This window comes from Polypterus senegalus, unplaced genomic scaffold (genome assembly GCF_016835505.1).
Source record: "Polypterus senegalus isolate Bchr_013 unplaced genomic scaffold, ASM1683550v1 scaffold_232, whole genome shotgun sequence".
Taxonomy (NCBI): domain Eukaryota; kingdom Metazoa; phylum Chordata; class Cladistia; order Polypteriformes; family Polypteridae; genus Polypterus; species Polypterus senegalus.
The window spans coordinates 4,019-25,000 of record NW_024381465.1 but is presented as its reverse complement, the minus strand read 5'-3'; the positions used below and the strand labels follow the sequence as shown (position 1 = coordinate 25,000).

The following is a 20,982-nucleotide window of genomic DNA, read 5'->3' as shown; positions in this document are numbered from 1 at the left end:
CACTCTGGTGTATAAGGCAGCCAAGACTATAAAACCTTAGAACATTAGAAAAGCTTTGATGAGAACAGACCATGTAGCCCAACAAAGCTCACCAATCCTCCCCACCCAATTCCTCCAATGATGTTACTATGAAAACTGTCCACAAAAGGCACCACACAAACCTCCTTGCTTCTTTTTTATTGGCCTACAAACACAATAGTATCTGTATCTAACTGTAACAATTTAAAATGTAAACTAGGAGTCCATGATGACACCAAATCCATTCTCATTTTGTTTATCTTTGTCATGATTTAACTTCTTTTCCTTGGCATCTATTCATTCAGATCAACTTACTGTGCAATGGCACCACAAACAAGATGCCTCCATTTAGGTCAGTTTAGATACCTGTCAGAATTTGATGCTATCCATCACATTCTTCTTTAGATTCTCTTCTTTTGCTCACTCTCGTACCCTCTCAGGAAGTGAAAATAGAAATCTTGACAACTTTTACGAAACCTCACAATAAGATAATGGAACAAGTTAGCTTGCGTCTAACCAAAAAAGCCTGATGTGGTGAAGGATCTCGTCTCATCACTGTCATGTATTCTTTTCTCATCATTACTGGCATCTTGAAGTAGAGAATGTCAGAATAGTTTTAACAGTTGCAAAAAGCTGAGATTTGAGGGTCTCAGAATACCTCCTGATCTCGACCTTATGATCTCTTCGTCTCCCTCTACCATCTCCTCCCTTGAGTTCTGCCATTACTTACTACCCCAAGAGGCTTTGAGTCTCACTTCCAAACTTGTACTCTCTTCTCCACTCATCTCTCTTTCCTGTCTCCTTCAGAGGAGGTTGTCCAGTTGTACCACTTTGTTTTTAGTTCTTATCCCAGTTTTGGCTCCACCAGCTGCTTACAGATAATTTCTCTTTCTTAAGGTGCATCAATGAATTACAAGATTTTTGATCACAGCCCGGACCTTAAATGGAAGTCATCTCTTTGTCCAGAGACCTCATTGTTCTTTTGTTACCACTGTGGACGAGTTCTAGCCGTTGCCGAGATCAAGTAATTTTGGTGTCATGTTGAACACTGTGGATGAGATCTTTCATCCTCCCTATCCTTCCTTGATTCTGTGTCTTTTTCTTTTGTGGTAAGATCTTTTGCTTCTGTTATCTAACCCTTTTCCAGTCTTTCTCATGTCTGCTCTGCCTGTACTACTGTTTCAGTTGTGACTGATTGACTGATGGCACATTTATACTACCAGGTCTTGATGTTTTGATTGGAGTTGGTGAAGAAATTTGATTTGTTTTCCATCATAGTTTATGTGTGATTTACGTGTTTACACACATGTATGCACTGCAGATGAGCTGTCATCTAGTGACACATGTAAATAGTGATGAGCGAAAAGTTTCAATTCATGTGGAGTTTCCCAAAACAGGGGTTCCATATCATGGCTGACCCTGCGTTTGGACCTCCAAAGGTCATGTGAAAAGGCAATTTCACCTTAGAGATTAATAAAAGATATCCAAAAAAGCTTTCCACAGATTTCATTTTGCTGGTGTTTTGCAACTACAAAATTCCAGACTCACCAAAAACAGTTTTGGGAATTTTTTAAAGTTTCTTTTGAGTAGAAAACAAGGAATAGTCCTCCTTCCCTCAGCTGCTATCTAGTGATTGCCCTTTTCTGTTTCTTGATTCTTGTAAATGAGGGCTTGAACGCTCAAAGCACAGTAAAGCTTCAAGTTTCATTTCTGTCTCAGATGCATCTTTAGGATTGTATCTATCTATCTATCTATCTATCTATCTATCTATCTATCTATCTATCTATCTATCTATCTATCTATCTATCTATCTATCTATCTATCTATCTATCTATCTATCTATCTATCTATCTATCTATCATATGTGTCTGCCTGGTCAGCTTATGTCAGCATTAAGATGGCCCCTATCTCCTGTGTAGGAATACTAAGGTGATTGCCAGCGGCACCCCTGAAGGCGGGACATCCATTTTTTTTTTCAGAGAGGAATCTGCATAAATTGCGCTATTTTCAAAAGCAGAGGAAGAACAGCCAACGAGGAAAAGAGATGGTGGGAAACCTACCTAAATGATCAGTATCTCATGGAAAAAGGTTCTGCAGCTACCTAAAAGTCAGCAATCGCCTCCATGAATGTGAATCCTGCATTCCGTTAGGATTGGCAGACCCGGGTGAGCTTGTGAAGTTCTTTTTTTTTTTTCTTCATTGGTGCAGTATTGACTGTGAATCATTTTATATTTAAGACTTCAACTTTTTTGGGTCGCCCGGCTTCTATATTCGCTCACCCATTATAAACCGTCTACTTGAACTCTGGACTAGTGTGTGAACGTCAGAAGGGGGTTGCGGGGCGGGGTGGGGTTTTAGGAGGCTCTTTTTTACAATAAATATTTTTATTTGCATTAATAGGGGGTAATTGTGTGTTGGGATGAGGAAAGGAATCGTTGCTGTTTTTCTTCTTCTTGTCATTCTTTTTTGGTATAATATTTGTCTCCCTGCTCATTGAAATTACCTTATAACTTTTTTTTTTTCCATATACTGTATATACAGTGCATCCGGAAAGTATTCACAGAGCATCACTTTTTCTACATTTTGTTATGTTACAGCCTTATTCCAAAATGGATTAAATTCATTTTTTTCCTCAGAATTCTACACACAACACCCCATAATGACAACGTGATACAAGTTTACTTGAGGTTTTTGCAAATTTATTAAAAATAAAAAAACTGAGAAAGCACATGTACAGAAGTATTCACAGCCTTTGCCATGAAGCTCCAAATTGAGCTCAGGTGCATCCTGTTTCCCCTGATCATCCTTGAGATGTTTCTGCAGCTTCATTGGAGTCCACCTGTGGTAAATTCAGTTGATTGGACCTGATTTAGAAAGGCACACACCTGTCTATAGAAGGTCCCACAGTTGACAGTTCATGTCAGAGCACAAACCAAGCATGAAGTCAAAGGAATTGTCTGCAGACCTCCGAGACAGGATTTTCTCAAGGGACAAATCTGGGGAAGGTTACAGAAAAATTTCTGCTGCTTTGAAGGTCCCAATGAGCACAGTGGCCTCCATCATCCGTAAGTGGAAGAAGTTCGAAACCACCAGGACTCTTCTTAGAGCTAGCCGGCCATCTAAACTGAGTGATAGGAGGAGAAGGGCCTTAGTCAGGGAGGTGACCAAGAACCCGAAGGTTACTCTGTCAGTGCTCCAGAGATCCTCTGTGGAGAGAGGAGAACCTTCCAGAAGTACAGCCATCTCTGCAGCTATCCACTAATCAGGCCTGTATGTTAGAATGGCCAGACTGAAGCCACTCCTTAGTAAAAGGCACATGGCAGCCCACCTGGAGTTTGCCAAAAGGCACCTGAAAGACTCTCAGACCATGAGAAACAAAATTCTCTGGTCTGATTAGACAAAGATTGAACTCTTTAGTGTGAATGCCAGGCGTCACGTTTGGAGGAAACCAGGCACCGCTCATCACCAGGCCAATAAAATCCGTACAGCGAAGCATGGTGGTGGCAGCATCATGCTGTGAGGATGTTTTTCAGCGGTAGGAACTGGGAGACTAGTCAGGATAAAGGGAAAGATGACTGCAGCAATGTACAGAGACATCCTGGATGAAAACCTGCTCCAGAGCGCTCTTGACCTCAGACTGGGGCGACGGTTCATCTTTCAGCAGGACAACGACCCTAAGCACACAGCCAAGATATCAAAGGGGTGGCTTCAGGTCAACTCTGTGAATGTCCTTGAGTGACCCAGACTTGAATCCGATTGAACATCTCTGGAGAGATCTTAAAATGGCTGTGCACCGATGCTTCCCATCCAACCTGATGGAGCTTGAGAGGTGCTGCAAAAAGGAATGGGCGAAACTGGCCAAGGTTAGGCGTGCCAAGCTTGTGGCATCATATTCAAAAAGACGTGAGGCTGGAATTGCTGCATTGACAAAGTATTGAGCAAAGGCTGTGAATACTTATGTACATGTGATTTCTCAGTTTTATTATTTTTAATAAATTTGCAAAAACCTCAAGTAAACCTTTTTCACGTTGTCATTATGGGGTGTTGTGTGTAGAATTCTGAGGAAAAAAATGAATTTAATCCATTTTGGAATAAGGCTGTAACATAACAAAATGTGAAAAAAGTGATGCGCTGTGAATTCTTTCCGGCTGCACTGTATTCACTTGTCTTTTAGAGCTGATTATTTCAAAAAGGGGGCATATGGCGGGCACCCCAGGGAGTGATCTTGGCCTGTTCTTTTATTAGCCTCGTTACTGTGAAGGTGAGCGGCAGCGATCGGCCCATGTCCGCTTATCGAATTCAACTTGTTACAGCAGCGCGTTCATCACTTCAGATGAGGGGGGCCTCGGTTATTTCAATTTTTTGACGAAGCGTTTTCTTTGACAGCTCATCCATCTGTAATTTATCTCTAATTTACGGTAAATAAACACATAGACAATCTATCAATATCTGTGATGATCTGGCTTGCTCATTGTTCTTTCAGTAGGTTCTTTGAAAAAGCAGCAGAAAGCCAGTTCTCTGTGTGTAAATTGCAAGGGTTTCTATTATTGAGGCACAAATAAGACAAAATAAATTAGAAATGATGGACGCAACCTGAAACGGGACAATTCCTTCTGCCTTACCTGCTTGACAGACACTTAATGTTGATGCATTGTAGCTAAAAGAATTGCGTTCTGAAGTTTTCTGTGTGTGTTTGTGCTTTTTTATTGAAACAGATTACCTTCCCAGGAAGTTTGGGCCATGATAAATGGATTTGAATTGCAGAGCATTTTATACATGCAAATCCGACTTTCTTCTTCAATTTGCATTCAGGCGATCAACTCTACGCTGGCTGAAAATGTATGGCAGAGTGGCACACTGGGACATCATACATTGTGTCGTAGGATGACACCTTAGGGTTTGGCAAATTGGAAATGAAAGGAAAATAACAGGGGTGTCGTAGGAGGAGAAGGAGATGTTAAGCTGAGGAAGACACCAGACAAGAGGAAGATGGGACCAGGAAAGGGTGACAGGAGCAGAGACAGCCAGGAAGTGACAGTTAGACGGTGAGGAGTTTAATGTGGAAAACGTGAGGCCATTGACACCAAACAGCGCAATAGCCATCCATTTGTCCTGAAAGGGAATTATGAGATGTTAAAAAACGGGGTCCCTCAAGGGTCCATGCTGAGGCCTCTGACTTAAAAAACACGTAAGTCACATGTAAACTATGATATAAAACAAATCAAATTTCTTCACCAACTGCAGGCAAAACATCAAGACCTGGTAGTTTAATTGTGCCATCAGTCAGTCAGTCACAATGGAAAACAGTAGCAGAGGCAGAGCAAAATCTGACTGGACAGATGTGAGGGAGATGAATCTGAATGTAAATAAAGAATATTCTTAACACTTCAAAGGGAGTCTTAGGAGAAAGGATCAAGGGATACGGTGGGCTTGTCACCCTCCACAACATGAGAGTATGTGCAGGCATGGCTGTTCACACTGCTGCATCAAAGCTCTGGAGATCAGAGTTCAGCTCCCAGGCCAGTCACTTACTGTTTAGAGTTGAGGTTGATCAAACTTTATTTGTCCCCAAGGGGACAGTTGGCTTTTCACAGAAACACATTCAATAAATAAATAAGTAAACACACAGACACACACAGAAACTCTAGTCTGAACACACACCAGAATGACTAAAACAAAAGAAAACTTCTGACTCGGCTCTCCCAGTCCCATTGAGACACTGTGCAGATGTATTGCTGTTGGTATAAAGGACCCCCGTAGTGTTTCCTGTCACACTTCTGCTGAATAATTCGATGGCTGAAAGTCCAAAGTGTTAGTGTGTCAGAGAGAGGATGTGCAGCACTGTTCATAATGGCACTCGGGTTTGTTTAAATTCTTTCCTCCTCTCCTAACCTCCAGGGGGTCCGAGAGTGAGTCCCATAACTGAGCCTGCTCTTTTAATTAGCGTGTTGGTTTGGTGGGCCACTCTTGAAGTAATGTTACCCTGACCATCACTGACTTGTAGAAGATGTACTTTCCTGCTCTTGTGGTCCTCGTCATCATGTCAGTGCCCATCTTGGCTTGTCCAGTACCAGACCCACAGGGCAAATCCAGTCTGAAACGTATGACATGCACTCTCATCTGGCCACCGTCCTTCACTCAGGAGTTATAGGAATTCATTCAGAAATTAAACAAGTACAAGTTGGAACCGATTTTTAATAGATGTTGACATGTGCTGACACCAGGCCCATTATGCAAATAAATCCATTTTTTTCACGATTATTTCGCATTACCTAATTCACGTCAGTAGAGTTTGTTAAATGTTACCAGCACCCCGCCTCACAAACCGCCACTGCTTATCGTCACAAGTTGTGGGTTGTGACTGAGGGGACAGAGACTGGGTCAGAAGTGCAGACATTCAGGGGAAGCTCCAAATCCGACCTGCTGCTCTTCCGCATCGACAGGAGACAGTTGTGATGGTTCAGGTCAGGTATCTGGTTAGGTTGCCTCCTGGACTCCATCTTGTGGAGGTCTTTCAGGCAAGTCCAGCCAGGAGGAGACCTCGGGACAGACCCAGATTAGATCTCCTGATTGGCTTAGGATCATCCAGGCTGACCGGATGAGTTGCAAGAGGTGGTAGGAAGGAGAAGGAATGCTTGGGTGTCTTTGCTTAGACTGTGACCCGGACCCGCATAAATGGTAGAGGATGGGTAGATGGATGGATAGCTCTTAATAGTTCTCTGCCGTGTTCTGTGTTTTGCTAGACATTTTGAGTTGAACTTCCTGGAAAAGGTTTTCTACTCAGACAATTTTAGAAAGTTCACTAGAATGCGGTTTTTAGCAGCAGGACTCCCAAAGCAATTCCAAGACCTCCCGTAAGCTGGATACTTGACCAAGGAGTGTCAGAATAAATGAATTCTCTGGTTGCTTGCACATTCACTTTATTGCACCTTTTTGCTTTTTTACACGTAACTTCACTTCACACCTTCATGTGTTGCTGTAAAGAGTTAAGAAAGAAAAGTCAAAGAACAGTTTGACCTGGTGAGGCTGTAAAAAAAAAAAAAATTTACTTATGTAATAATAATAAAAAATAATGTGTGCTCTCAAACCACTAAAACCGAATATTGGCCCACTTGTGCACATCAACTTTATTGTTACACTAAAGCCTTCTGAAGCTCCGGCGCTCCCTGTGGTACGATGGACGACTAAGAATTTATTGATGTGTGCAGTGGCAGTTAACCTTTACCGTAAGTGAGATGATCAGACCAGCACTCCCCTGCTGTCACACTCACATGGAAACAAAGAAATGCAGTCCGGGGAGAGGTGAGCCGAGTGCTCCTGAACATTTAGAAAGGCCGTGATGTACCGTCACAAATAGAGACCTTTAGGAATTGGGGTGACATGTACAGCTCCTCAGGTGAACTTGCCAGTCCCGGCCACACTCAGGTGTGAACTAAAGACAAATCCGAAATGTCAGGACTCTCCATCGGTTCATTAACCGTTTCTCAGCTACCTATCCATTGTCGTAGTGTTACCTTCGGTCATCATTGTGTCACCAGGAACTAATATCACTTGTCACAGAGCAACTTAAGAGTGTTTCAAAGGTTCCTTTTTTGTGCTGATTTCAAAAATGTATTCGTAAATTTTTCATCACTCGTAGCTTTTGAGCCAACAATGATAAAGTGGGTTAGAAAATGACAAAGGGCCTCACAAATCTCAAATTCCTGGTCCTATTTTTCTCACTGTAAGGGTGCGTTTTCTATTGGCTTAGGCGAGTTCTCACATAAATACAGAAGCAAATTAAAGCAAAACCAACCGTGTGGCACAAAGAGTTTACTGTGAATTGGTCTTTCAAGAGGAAACTGCACACCAGGGCCTGAAAGGTTATTGAAGAAGAAGACAAGCGCTGAGGTAGCATCACAGCGTTCCTTCTTTTAGAATGGCTGACTCTCATAATTTTTGTAGTTTTTTTTTTTTATGTTCAGACATAACACGTGTCACACACGTGCGCTTGGGAGGTGGGCTTAGGGCTCAACCGAGGGCAAGATACAAAGTCAGGGGTTGGCTAACTGTCTCTGCTCCCTCTTATACAGAGAACAGAAGCCCACCTAACTTACGACCAGTTCCTGCATTCCCTTCCTCACCACGCCCTTCTACTGACCTCACTTACGGTCAGACCCCTTATGGACCCGCCTCTTCCTCTCCTCCACCTATAAAAGCCAACCACTTTCCCTCAGCACCATATTTTGTTTTGGACACTGACCCAGAAATGGCTCTGGAGTTACTTTGCTTAAGAAGTGCTTGTATTGCAATATACGGGCTGGGGTTCCTTGTTTGTTTTCTTGTCTTACATATGTACAGTATAAACTGTTCTACGATGTGTGTGTAATCGCAAGATGCGGATCAATACTCGACAACCGCCTTGACTCGAATGACGGACGCATTCGGTAAGATTTTATGCTTTTATTTTCTGTTGGATCCCCATATGCCATTGAGGGTCATCGTAAAATGCTGGAGCTGGCTGGCTATGCATTATTTAAAATTGACAGAAAATGCTAAACTTCAGGACACAACTTTGCAGGCCAAAGGCATACATGCCATATTTGTGAAAAATGCCAGATGTATCTTTTTAGTAAATTACTCAAGTCAAAGCATTGGTGACCGTATTCGCGGAATATTTTTTTTTGAAAAAAAAATAAGCCAGCCACACATTTTTTTTTCCTAGAGCCCCACGATGCTTTGTGAGGCCAGTGTGACATCACAGAGTTGTATCAGCCATGATGGAGCGGGATGTCACTACATATTAAATTGTGTGTTTGGTGTGTGTTTGCCCTACAATCGGCTGGCATCCTGTCTAGAGTTTGTTCCTACTTTGTGCCCTATGCCAGCTGGGATAGGCTCCAGCAGACCCCCGCATTCCTGGTCAGGACTAAGCAGGTTAAGACTTTTTTGGGATGGCAGCTGCACACATGGCTAATTCACTTGCATAATTAGCTATGCGGCGCTGTGCTGCAAGCGCACAGGGATCAGAGTTGTATGTCTGGTGGCAGTACTCCTAATATTCACATTATGGTCAGCTAATGTAACCCTCAAATGAAAATGTGTCATTTATTGTTTTTGAAATGCATCCAAGATGGAAAGCCAGCAGTATTTTGCAAGTTTGGGAGCCATCTTGTATCCTTTTAAGTTCACTGACCTCACACATGGAGCAATTGAAAGGGAGGGGGTTAGTGGGGGTGGGATGGGGTTGGGGGCGGGTGTTGAAATGACCACAAGTCATTCGATGACTTCGAGTCATTCGAGTACGGTTAGAGATGTAGAAAAATATCACATGGCAATGTCAAGCAGTTTGGGGAGATTGGGGGTATTTCAGTGCATCTCTGTAACTGCATTGGTATTTATTTTTTTGTTACTCGTATGCTTGTGACCCAGTGACAGCCAAGTCGTACAGTAGGCAAGCATGAAAGGTCTGTGCATGGCTGGTGTCACTCTGGCCTTGTAAAGCATCATGGGTCACTTGGCCAAACAGCGAATTTTCCAGAAAATATTCAGGGAACAAGATCACCAGCAAACCTGGAATATTTGCTGTGAAAAACGCTTTGGCAAATTTCGCCCATCAACTCTAATCAGAACTATTACTCATAAAAAAAATGCACTAATGGGATCCTGAGGGATCATTGACAGTTTTCTGCTGAGGGTGCTCTCACGGGGGCCGTGGGGTAACTGCTATGCCCCTGCGTGTCACTTAAAAATCCTTGCATGATGCAGAACGTCTGATTAGATATTTGAATTCAGCATGAAGAATACTATTAGACTCGCCTGCATTGATTCATGTGACAAAGCAAAAATTACATTTAGTGGAGGTCTGATGAGGGGGCTCTAAAGGGAGTTGCGGGGTCATCTGCTACCCACTTTGTGTCACTTAAAAAGCTTAGAACATGTGATTAGATATTTGAAATCAGCTTGATGAGTACTGTAAGATTCATGTGACAAAGCAAAAATGAAATTTTGTGGAGGTGTTACAGGGGGCTCTTACTGGGGCTTGTGGGGGCATCTGCTACACCGTGTGTCACTTAAAATCCTTGATACAGCAAGTCTGATTAGATTGAATACAGTAAGATTCACCTATATCGATTCATGTGACACAGCAGAAGTTACATTTAGTGGAGGTCTGATGAGGGGGCTCTAAAGGGAGTTGCGGGGTCATCTGCTACCCATTGTGTGTCACTTAAAAAGCTTGTGTGATGCAGAACATGTGATTAGATAAGGTTCATGTGACAAAGCACAAGTGACCCAGTATAACCAGTTATCAGTAATGAACAAATATACATTAAGTGAATGTGTACTTCTGTTGTGTTCATAAGGGTCTTCTAATATTGTACATAAACACGCAGTTTTGGTTGGGTGAACAATGTTCGTCTTTTCTTTAAGAACTCTCGACCCTCATGTAATTCCACTCCATTCATTTTTCAGTTGCCCAACACAGCCATGAAGGACTGCACGTTACTTACACATATTTTATTTTTAAGCATACTTCATATCAATGGTAGCACTTTGACTCACACGTTTGCCTCACACATGGTCATTTTCTGGCTACCATACTCTATTTTTCCTCCCACATCCAAGAGACGTGTCCATGACACCTTTTGGTGACTCTAAATTGGACCCTTGTGGCTGTGACTCGGCTTGTCCCTGCCTTGCTTCTGTTATGGCCGGTATAGGCCCCAGGCTCCCACTAATTTCCTGAATTATGTGAGTTAAATGAGTCTCAGAGTGTTATGTTATAATTTATAACACGTGGTGTCGCAAATAATTCATTCACATGACAGTTTCAACTACCCACAATCGACAACTGATAAACCTCGCTGGCTACGATCTTGTTCCTGTGTCTCATAGCTCCCAAAGACCTCAAATTTAACGCCCTGCCATTGTCTTAACGGAGCTGGCAGATTCTCCCCCCATCTGTGGGTATGTTGGTGTCATGCCATATCCCATCATTCTAGGTTATTTGGGTCATTTACAGTTGACGTATCCAAAGACAATATCTGACCATCTGCTTGGATTGTACAAGCAGGGTAGGAAATGGATGGAGAGCCAGTGGAGATGGAGAATATAGTACCATCCTTTGGGAAAATGAAGGGTAGGATCCACTGGGAAGGACCAGAACTTGATGGAAGGATTATACTTAACAGCTGTTCTGGGAACACTTGGGAATTTCCTGGGGAAACCAGGAGCTTGTACCACCCTGCTTTGTTTAATACCTCCATAACCTTCACCAGGATGTAAGGCTTAGAAAATGAGAAGAGAATTGGAATTCAATTACTAAGAATGCTGCATTTTGGGTGACCGACAAACCTAGAGGTGTCTGCCTTTTGGAAGTGTACAAATGATGTTGTATTTTTTTTTTTTTTGATTCGGCTTTGTGAAGGACCGTTTTCAAAATGGGTTAAACAAATAAGACAAGACAAGTATGTTTTTGAAGGAATAAATCATAGCGATTAACACTGTCCTTGTTGAATTATAAGAGCTCTGCTCTGGAAACGGATCACAGCCCATCTTTCTCTGGACTTTCACAAAGTCTTCTCCTCATGTTCATGTCTGAAACAAAGTTTTAGAGTCACTCTTCCAAACTGTAGTGTTTGTGAAAAATACTCTTCCACAAAAAGAATCATTGGTCGCTGATACAAAGGAAACCAAAACCAACGTCCAGATGATTCTCCTGTCAGACCGGTGCCACCTCAGGCACCACCCCGCCTCCCGGCCTCTGGCAATTCGTTTCTGTCTGTGATATCGGGACTGCCACAGAGTCTCTGGTGCTGTTGCTCTGATTGCTGGAAGGGAGCTTTTCTTCTGCCTTTTTGGTCGTGTCTGGGCAGTTTTGCACAAAGATCACTCGGTTGTACGCCTTGAGCCGCCTCCACAGCTGAACGTAAACTTTGCACTGGACGTACATGAAGACGAGCCCCCCTGTAAATCCAATGGCTACAACGACAAGCTTGGTCCAAAAAGGCCACTCCAGAACGCCTGGGGAACAAAAAGGACAAAAGAAAATTAGATTTATTCAATAATAAAACATTCTTAGGATCATGAGGTGGAGCAATACAGGAACCAGCTTTGACGTGGTGCCACTCCACTGCAGGACCCACTCATGCACAGACTGACACACGTTTATAATCGATAAGTACGAGGGTAAATCAAAAAGTAAAGGCAATTTGAAAATTCCGTGATACCACAGTGGTATACAAACACATTCGCAATGGCTTATGAGGAGTTCAAACACACACGTTAGTCTTGCTGAAGCCAAGGTGAAATGAACATGGACCCTCCGCTAAGGAATTGCGCCATTGTTGAACAACGCAGCATAGTGAGACTTCTTAGAGCAGACAGAGTGACAAATGCTGAATTTCACTGAAGGATGTTGGCTCGTGCAGATCAGTAAGCTGTTTGGGTACCCATCTTGCACAAACTTTACGGTACCCCAAATCATAAACTTGCTGGAATTCATCGATGTTGGCTCAGTATGGAAGTGAAAATAGTATGGCTTAACGAAAAGATTGGGAAGATATAAATGGAGAAGAACAAGTGTAACCGACGAAGCTCACTTTGATCAACCGTCATCGTGCACACAAGCCCACATCGACAAGGCGAATGCCTTCATCAAAGGAGATCTACGGATTGCGTTGTCTGGTGTTGTTGCACATTTGCGTATCAGCGTTAGATCTGCACATGCCATAATGCATGATGACGTGGGGTACCGTAACATTTTCGCAAGATGGGTACCCAAACAGCTTACTGATCTGCACAGCCCAACATCCTTTGGTCAATTTCAACATGTGTCACTCCCTCAGCTTTCGAAGAAATCTCACTACGGCTCAAGGTTGTCTTTCTACAAACTGTAGACCGTTTTGAATGAAAATGACATTTTTGGAGTATCTCCATCTGGTTTTAAGGCACACCATAGAACAGAGTGAGCACTTTTGGGGGGTTCTAAATGATCCTTTATTAATAAAGTGACTTGGGGGGGGATACTGCCGCCTTGTTGCTTTTGGTACAGTTGATCTTGACATCCTTATCTCTCCTCTTGAGCAGAAATGCTTTGGAATGGTTCAGGTCATTCATAACTGAAAGAATTTCTTTCATTCGCCTCTTTCTTTGATCCTCTCACCTGTGGCTTCCCTCAAGGACCTATGCTTGGGCCTTTTCTTTTTTTCACTGTGCATGGTGCCCATAGGATCTATTTTTAAAATATGTAACATAAAGTATCTATCTATCTATCTATCTATCTATCTATCTATCTATCTATCTATCTATCTATCTATCTATCTATCTATCTATCTATCTATCTATCTATCTATCTATCTATCTATCTATCTATCTATCTATCTATCTATCTTATTTCTTTTCACTGCTATACAGATGATACACAGATAGACTGTATCTTCCACTGAAGCAAATCAGAACAAATTCTCTTAAATTGTCATTGGAATTTCCGGAAAAACACTAAAATATGGATGTCACTAAATCTTTGAAGTGTAAATGACAAAAAAAACAGAGATTGCGTGTTTTGGATTTTCTGATCCTACCTGTGCTGCTTCAAGTAACCTTAGCCCTCTGACCACCTACATTTTTTCACTTAAGAAACATAGCAAAAGTTAGACCTCTTATTATCATTGTAAGATACTGAGAAATGAGTTCACGTTTTTGTTTTCAGTCGACTAGATTACTGTAACGTACTCCTCTCAGGACCACCCAAAAAAGACATCAATCGACTGCAATGAGTGCAGAATGCAGCTGCTAGAATCCTAACTAGGAAAAGAAAATTCGAGCACATTTCTCCACTTCTGATGTCACTACACTGGTCACCTGTGTCTTTCAGGATTGACTTTAAAATTCTGCTTACGGTTTATAAAGCCTTAAATAATCTCGCCCCATCTTATATATCAGAATGTCTGACACCTTATATTCCAAATCGTAACTTTAGATCTTCAAATGAGTGTCTCCTTAGAATTCCAAGAACTAAACTTAAAAGAAGTGGTGAGGCGGGCTTCTGCTGCTATGCACCTAAAATCTGGAATAGCCTGCCAATAGGAATTCGCCAGGCTGATAGAGTAGAGCACATTAAAAAACTGCTGAAAACACATTACTTTAACATGGCCTTCTGATAACTTCATCTTAATTTAATCCTGATGCTCTGTATATTCAATTCATTATCATAACTATTCATGGTGGCTCTAAAATCCATACTAACCCCTACTCTCTCTTCTGTTTCTTCTCCCGGTTTTCTGTGATGGCCACCTGCGCCACCACCACTACCTAATCAAAGCACCGTGATGTCCTACATTGATGGATTAAAAGTCTACATAACCATCATCATCAAGTCCTTCCATGAGAACCCTGAATACAAAGAGGCCTGATCATTTATGTTAGGTAGAATGCCTAGAGGGGGCTGGGCCGTCCCGTGGCCTGGAACCCCTGCAGATTTTATTTTTATCTGGAGTTTTTTTTGTTTTTTCTGTCCTCCCTGGCCATCAGACCTTACTCTTATTCTATGTTAATTAGTGTTCTCTTATTTTAATTCTTACTTTGTCTTTTATTTCTCTTCATCATGTAAAGCACTTTGAGCTACATTATTTGTATGAAAATGTGCTATATAAGTAAATGTTGTTGTTGTTTTTGCTGTAAACGCAAAAAATCATGCTGTGATGTTTGATAACAACCTCAAATTCCACCAACAGATTAACTCCATCGTTAAAGCCCGTTTCTGTCATCTCAGTGTGTTGGCTAAAGTAAGACCTTTTCTTTCTGCAGATGATTTTCAACGACTAATTCACGCTTTTGTCTCTTCTTGTCTTGACTACTACAACTCACTGTATTCCGGAATTAACCAGTCATGACTTGATCATCTTCAACTAGTCCAGAACGCTGCGACCAGGTCGTGTAACAGGCACACGAAAACAGAATCACATCACACCAACCTCAGCTTCACTTCACTGGCTTCCAGTTCACTACAGGACTGAGTTTAAAATGTCAGTGTTTGTTTGAAAGTCTCTAAACGGTTTCGCCCCCTCTTATCTTACTCTCCCTTGCGATCACCTCGTTCCTCTGACCTTAACTTACTGGTCGTGCCGAGATCTGGACTTACACTCAGAGGGGGACAGTGCCTTTGCATTAGCTGCCCCTAAGCCTTGGAATAGTCTACCCTTTTAATTAGGTTAGCACCAAGTTTGGTCACATTTATTTAATATACAGTATGAAAACCTACAGTGCTCTCCATAATGTTTGGGACAAAGACATCTTTTTCCTTTTCTTTTCCTTTCCACTGCTCCACAGTTTAAAATTACAAAATGTGACTAAAGTGCACATTGAAAACTTTCCTTTAAAGGGATTTGCAGACCTTTCAGTCCCACAACACTTGTTCTACACCAGTGGTTCTCAACCTGTGGGGCGGGCCTCCCTAGAGGGGTGCGAAGTAACAAAAAGGGGGGTGCAAAGATGTGAAAAAAAAGAAAACAAGAATCAAAAATATGAAAAAAACATCTGTTGAAACCAAAGCAAATTAACTTAAACTACATTCTGATACTAGAACAATAAAAATAGAGTTAGATAAATGTCGATAAAAGTAGTGTGGAGGATGGCCGGCCGTTTATCCCGGCCAATACCCGCAAGCCGCCAGGTGGAGCCCTCCTTGCAGCATGGAGGTCCCCAGAAGACCAGCAGGGCATCATGGACAATGGTGTTTTTATGCACCGCCCTGCTGGATGCCATGGGGGCCATGAGAGGGAGCTGCAGGGAGGACCGAAGAGTTCTTCGTGCCCTATGACCCGGAAGTTCGGCATAGGAAGAGCGACGGGCTTCCGGGTTGAAAAAAAGTACTATTTACCCTGACCTGGAAGGAATAAGGACTTGTGGACTGTTGGCTAGGAACACTTCCGGGTCAGGGAGTATCAAAGGACTGTGGGAGACGGCGAGCTGAGCTAGGTGGAAGGGTGGCAACGCGTCTGGGAGCTGGAGGATTGTTTATTGATTGTTTTGGTGGGATTTATGAGTATAGTGGTGGAGAGTGTGTTTTGTACACTGTGGCGAATTAATAAAGTCAACTTGAGGACTTTTACCTGGTGTCTGGAGTCGTGGACAAGGGTTCAAGGGAGCGAGAGGGGTGCGATTAAAATTGTTATGAAAACTCTGGTCGCAAATACTTAAAGGTTGAGAAACGCTGTTCTACACAGTCCCCCCATTTAAGTGCACATGTTTGTTACAATTGGCGTCACAGGTGGCTGTTATTCCTCAGGTGGGCTTCATGGCTTCATATGATACCTTGGCTCACTTCTACCCTTTGGACTCTGTAGTTGCCATTGTACAACATGAGGACAAGGGCTGTGCTAATGAAAGTCAAAGAAGCCATTAGGAGGCTGAAGAACAAGAATAAAACCATTAGAGACATCAGAATAAACTTAGGATGACCAAAATCAACTGTCTGGAATATCATGAAGAAGAAAGAACACACTCAGTAATCACAAAGGGACTGCCAGGCCAAGGAAGATCCCCACTATTGATGAGAGAAGAATTGTCACTATGGTAAAGAAAAAGCCCCAAACTCCTGCCCGACAGATCAGAGACAGTCTTCAGGGGGCTGAGGTGTGTGTGTCAGAGACGACTATCAGCAGAAGACTTCATGAACAGAAATATTGAGGCCAGACAGAAAGATTTAAAACACTAGTTAGCCACAAAAACAGGATGGCCAGATTATAGTTTGTGAAAAAAGACTTCAAAAAGCCTGCATGATTCTGGGAAAAGGTCTTGAGGACAGACGAGACAAGAAGATGAACCTCATCAGAGTGATGACAAGAACAAAGTGTGGAGATGAGAAGGAACTGCCAAAGTAGACCACCTCATCTGCTAAACATGGCAGTGGTGGTGATGTTATGGTTTGGGCATGTATGGCTGTCACAGGTCCTGCACACTTCTCTTCATTGATGATGGAACTGCTGACATTAGTGGCACAATAAATACTGAGGTGTAGAAAAACATCTGATCTGCTCAAGTTCCAGTCAATGCCGCCAAACTCATTGGGCGATGCTTCATCCTACAGCAAGATAATGACCTCAAACGCAGTGCTGAGGCAACACAGGAGTTTATCAAAGCTATAAAATGGAAAAATCTTGAATGGCCAAGTCAGTCACCTGATTTCAATCCAACTGAGCAGGCCTTCCATATGCGGAATAGAAAACCTAAGGGGACAAGCCCCCTAGAAACAAGCAGGAGCTGAAGATGGCTGCATTAGAGTCTTGACAGAGCATCACCAGAGAAGACCCTCAACACCTGGTGATGTCTGTGAATCACTGCACGTGGGGGATACACGACAAAGGACTAAATATGACAATGGCCTTAATAGACCTGCCATTGCTGTGTGCCCTGAGATGAGGGGACCGTGGAGAACAAGTGTCATGTGACCAAAATGTCTGCAGGTCCCCATAAATGAAAGTCTACAATGTGCACTTTAATCACATTGGAATTGTTTGACCTGGAATTTTAAACTGTGGAGCAGAGGGGGAAATCAAGAAAACAATGTGTCTTTGTCGCAAGCATGATGGAGGACACACTATCTTTTGTGTTAGCTTTTTCAAGTTTTTAATAATGTATTTTTATATTTGGGTGTATTTAGCTATGTGTTTATTGGGTATTTATGGAAACTGCATATCCCTTTGGTCAACTTCTGTTGTTTTAAATGTGCTCTCTAAATAAATTTGACTTGACTTGGCCTGACTTGATAACCTTGGCGGGCGGCATGGTGGCGCAGTGGGTAGCGCTGCTGCCTCGCAGTTAGGAGGCCTGGTTTCACTTCCTGGGTCCTCCCTGCGTGGAGTTTGCATGTTCTTCTCGTGTCTGTGTGGGTTTCCTCCCACAGTCCAAAGACATGCTGGGTAGGTGCCTAAAATCTCTCTAGTGTTTACTTGGTGTGTGTGCCCTGTGGTGGGCTGGCGCCCCGCCCGGGGTTTGTTTCCTGCCTTGTGCCCTATGTTGGCTGGGATTGGCTCCAGCAGACCCCCATGACCCTGTAGTTAGGATATAGTGGGATGGATAATGGATGGATGGATCAATGGATAACCTTGTCATTGGTCTCCGCATCTCACAACTTGATAAAGAGCAGAAGATGCTGCTGGGAGCCTCATCAGAATAATAAAATGACAATGATAACCCGAAAAGCTGAAACATCCACAGACTAGAAATAACTCTACGTCAAAGGAAGTACTTGGCAAATCAAACAGCATTAAAGATAAGTTGGGCTCAAGTGGTATCTTTGAAGAGCTGAATTTCCGACTCTCAAGTCCTTACCGTTGTCATTCCCCTGTTTGATCTCTTCTGCCGTTCGATCTATTAGCACGTAAAGGGACCATACAACGCAGGTGATGGCAATCACGTGGAAGGTAACAGAGCAGATGATTTTTCTTCGTTCACTGGTCGTCATCTGTAGTTTTTCCCACTACGAATGGAACACAGTAGCTGTTAATCGAAATCCGAGTCATTTAGACAATTAAACATACTAATCATTACATTTCAACTAAACAGCATCCAGTTCTAAAGAATATCATGATAAAGAAATGCATATGCTGAGAATCTAAGATTAGATTTATTAATCCAATGGGGAAATTCACATGCATACAGCAGCAGAAACATTAAAAACAAGGATACAGACTTACATGACCTGGAATAATACAGCCAATCAATCAACCGTGTAAATAAATTAAAATAAACTTAATGAGCACATCGGATGGAAGCATCGAATTGCCCGATAGTAGTGGGCAGAAGAGACCCCCCAGAGGCACTTCTTAGCCTACCATGGAGGAACGAGCCTGTGGCTAAAAGTACTCCAAGAGAGTGCCACCTAGAGGGGATTTTTCATGATGGCATCCCATTTTGCCACCATCCTCTTTTCCACAACAGCTTCCAGTGTATCCAGGGTCCATCCTGTGATGTTGCAAGCTTTTCTGCTAATTCTTTTTCAGGCTTTAGGCTTCTTTTGTTTCCCCAGGAGAGCACAGCGTAGAAAGCCACTCTGGCTACTATGGACTGGTAGTACATTTCCAGCAGCTTGCTGCACACATCAAAAGACCAGAGTCTCCTTAGCAAGTCCATTCTGCTCTAACCCTTCTTGTCCAGTTCCACCGTGTGGTCAAACCAATTCAGTTTGTTATTTATATGGACCCCCTGGTCCTTGTAGTTCTGCACCACTTCCACATCCTCCTCCTGGACAATGACTGGTGTCTAAGGCTCCTCTGCATGCCCAATGTCCACCAGCAGCTCTTTTGTCCTGCTGATGTTGAGTTGTAGGTTGTTGTCCCTGCACCACAAGTCAGAGACCTCCACAACCTTCCTGTACTCTGGTGACTCATTTCCATTATTAATGCTGGTTATAATAGTCAAGTCATTTGAAACTTTCTGGAGGTCAGAAGGACCTGAAAGCCCCTTGTGAGGAGGGGTGAACAGAGAGGGAGACAGGACAGATCCCTGAGGTGCTCCAGTATTACACACACCACCATTTCTGACACGTGAGCCTCTTGTTCAGGTCTTTGTGGGGGTGTCAAGATTCAATTGTTCATATGATACACAATTTGAATGTTTATTTCCCTACCAGTTGCAAGCATATTCATTTTGTATAAACTGGAAGTGTAAAAAAAGAACATCGAAAGATAGATTCACCAGGACAATATTGTCACATGTACAGAGTGTAGTGAAATTCAAACCTTCACGCACATAACACACAAGACGTCACCATGATTAGCGACCTCAAAACTTCTGTCTTCCTTACCTTAAAAATCTCAGCACATGTTATAATGAAACATGAAGAGCGATGTTGGTTGCTAAAAACTACCCAGCACCACTGGTTACGTATAAAGAGAAATGCCAAATTAATGACATACCAAGGGCTCTTCAGAAAGGTTCTGCACCATTTTTGCTGCTAATTTGTTTTGTTCGTTGGGATTTAATAACAGAGACCCTTAACCTGGTAGTTTGGTGTGAACGTCTCGCGGTTTCTAACACATAAGTACAGAGAAGTGTTGTGTGATCAATCTGGTGATCTGTAGGTGTTAAAGGGCCTGCTTATGTGCTCTGTATGGGAGGAATCCTTTAGTACATTGGTTCTTAAACTTTTTATTTTCGCATCCCAATTATGCCTTTTTTGTGTCTTCACAACCCACTCCCCTCTTACAGAATCGCCGTGTGGACCACCCAGGCTGGCACTGCCAGCTGAACCCGACACAGACAGGCGTGGGACACAAGTTGAAGGCACACACTGATTTTTTTTTATTTTATTTTGTACCTTGTGGGCAACGCCTTCCCTGTTCTCACAAGCACAACACAGTCCAGCACAAGCACAGCACACAAAACAATTCTCTTCCATCTCTTTCTCTCCACCACTCCTCTGGTTAAGCTTCGTCTTCCTCCTCCCGACTCTGGCTCTCTGAGTAGTGGCTGCTGGATCCTTTTATAAGGAACCCGGAAATGCTCCAGGTGGTTGATGCTTCCGGGTGTGGCGGAAGAACTGCCCATAAGGGCTCAATAGCTCCTGCTGTAGCACCCTCTGGTGGCACCTGCGGATCCCAACAGGGCTGCACCAGAGTCCAACTCCCCTGAAGCCATGCGGGAGCACTGTTGCAACCCTGGGGGGGGGTTGCCATTTAGCATCCCGGGGGACTTAAAACACTCTGGCCATACTTGCTCCCCTGGACCTCCCAGCATGGAGGCGTCCCAGCCGGGCAAGGGCACCCGGCCACGTGCTACAGCCGCCAATCATTGTTTGGGATTTTGAATCCTCACTGTCCAATGCGGCCAATCACAAGGCATTTCACAAACCGCTCGCAACCCTCTCGCATTAAGTACTGTTGAGATTCACGACACAAGTTTGGACATCACGTGATCCAAAATAGTTTCTTAACTGTTGAATAGTTTATTAATAGTTTATTAACTATTGAATAGTTTAATAGT

At 43.0% G+C, this 20,982-nt stretch overlaps 1 protein-coding gene across 1 annotated transcript; it reads right to left on the bottom strand.

Moving 5' to 3' along the window:
• Positions 1 to 10,500: 10,500 nt before the first annotated feature.
• LOC120520618 (E3 ubiquitin-protein ligase MARCHF1-like) lies at positions 10,501 to 19,946 on the bottom strand. The gene is made up of 3 exons (XM_039742850.1): positions 19,917 to 19,946; positions 18,331 to 18,478; positions 10,501 to 12,021 (listed from the first exon to the last, which is right to left on the bottom strand). The coding sequence occupies exons 1-3, from the start codon at positions 19,944 to 19,946 to the stop codon at positions 11,720 to 11,722; spliced, it is 480 nt and encodes a 159-aa protein (XP_039598784.1). The 3' UTR covers positions 10,501 to 11,719.
• Between the last annotated feature and the right edge of the window lie 1,036 nt (positions 19,947 to 20,982).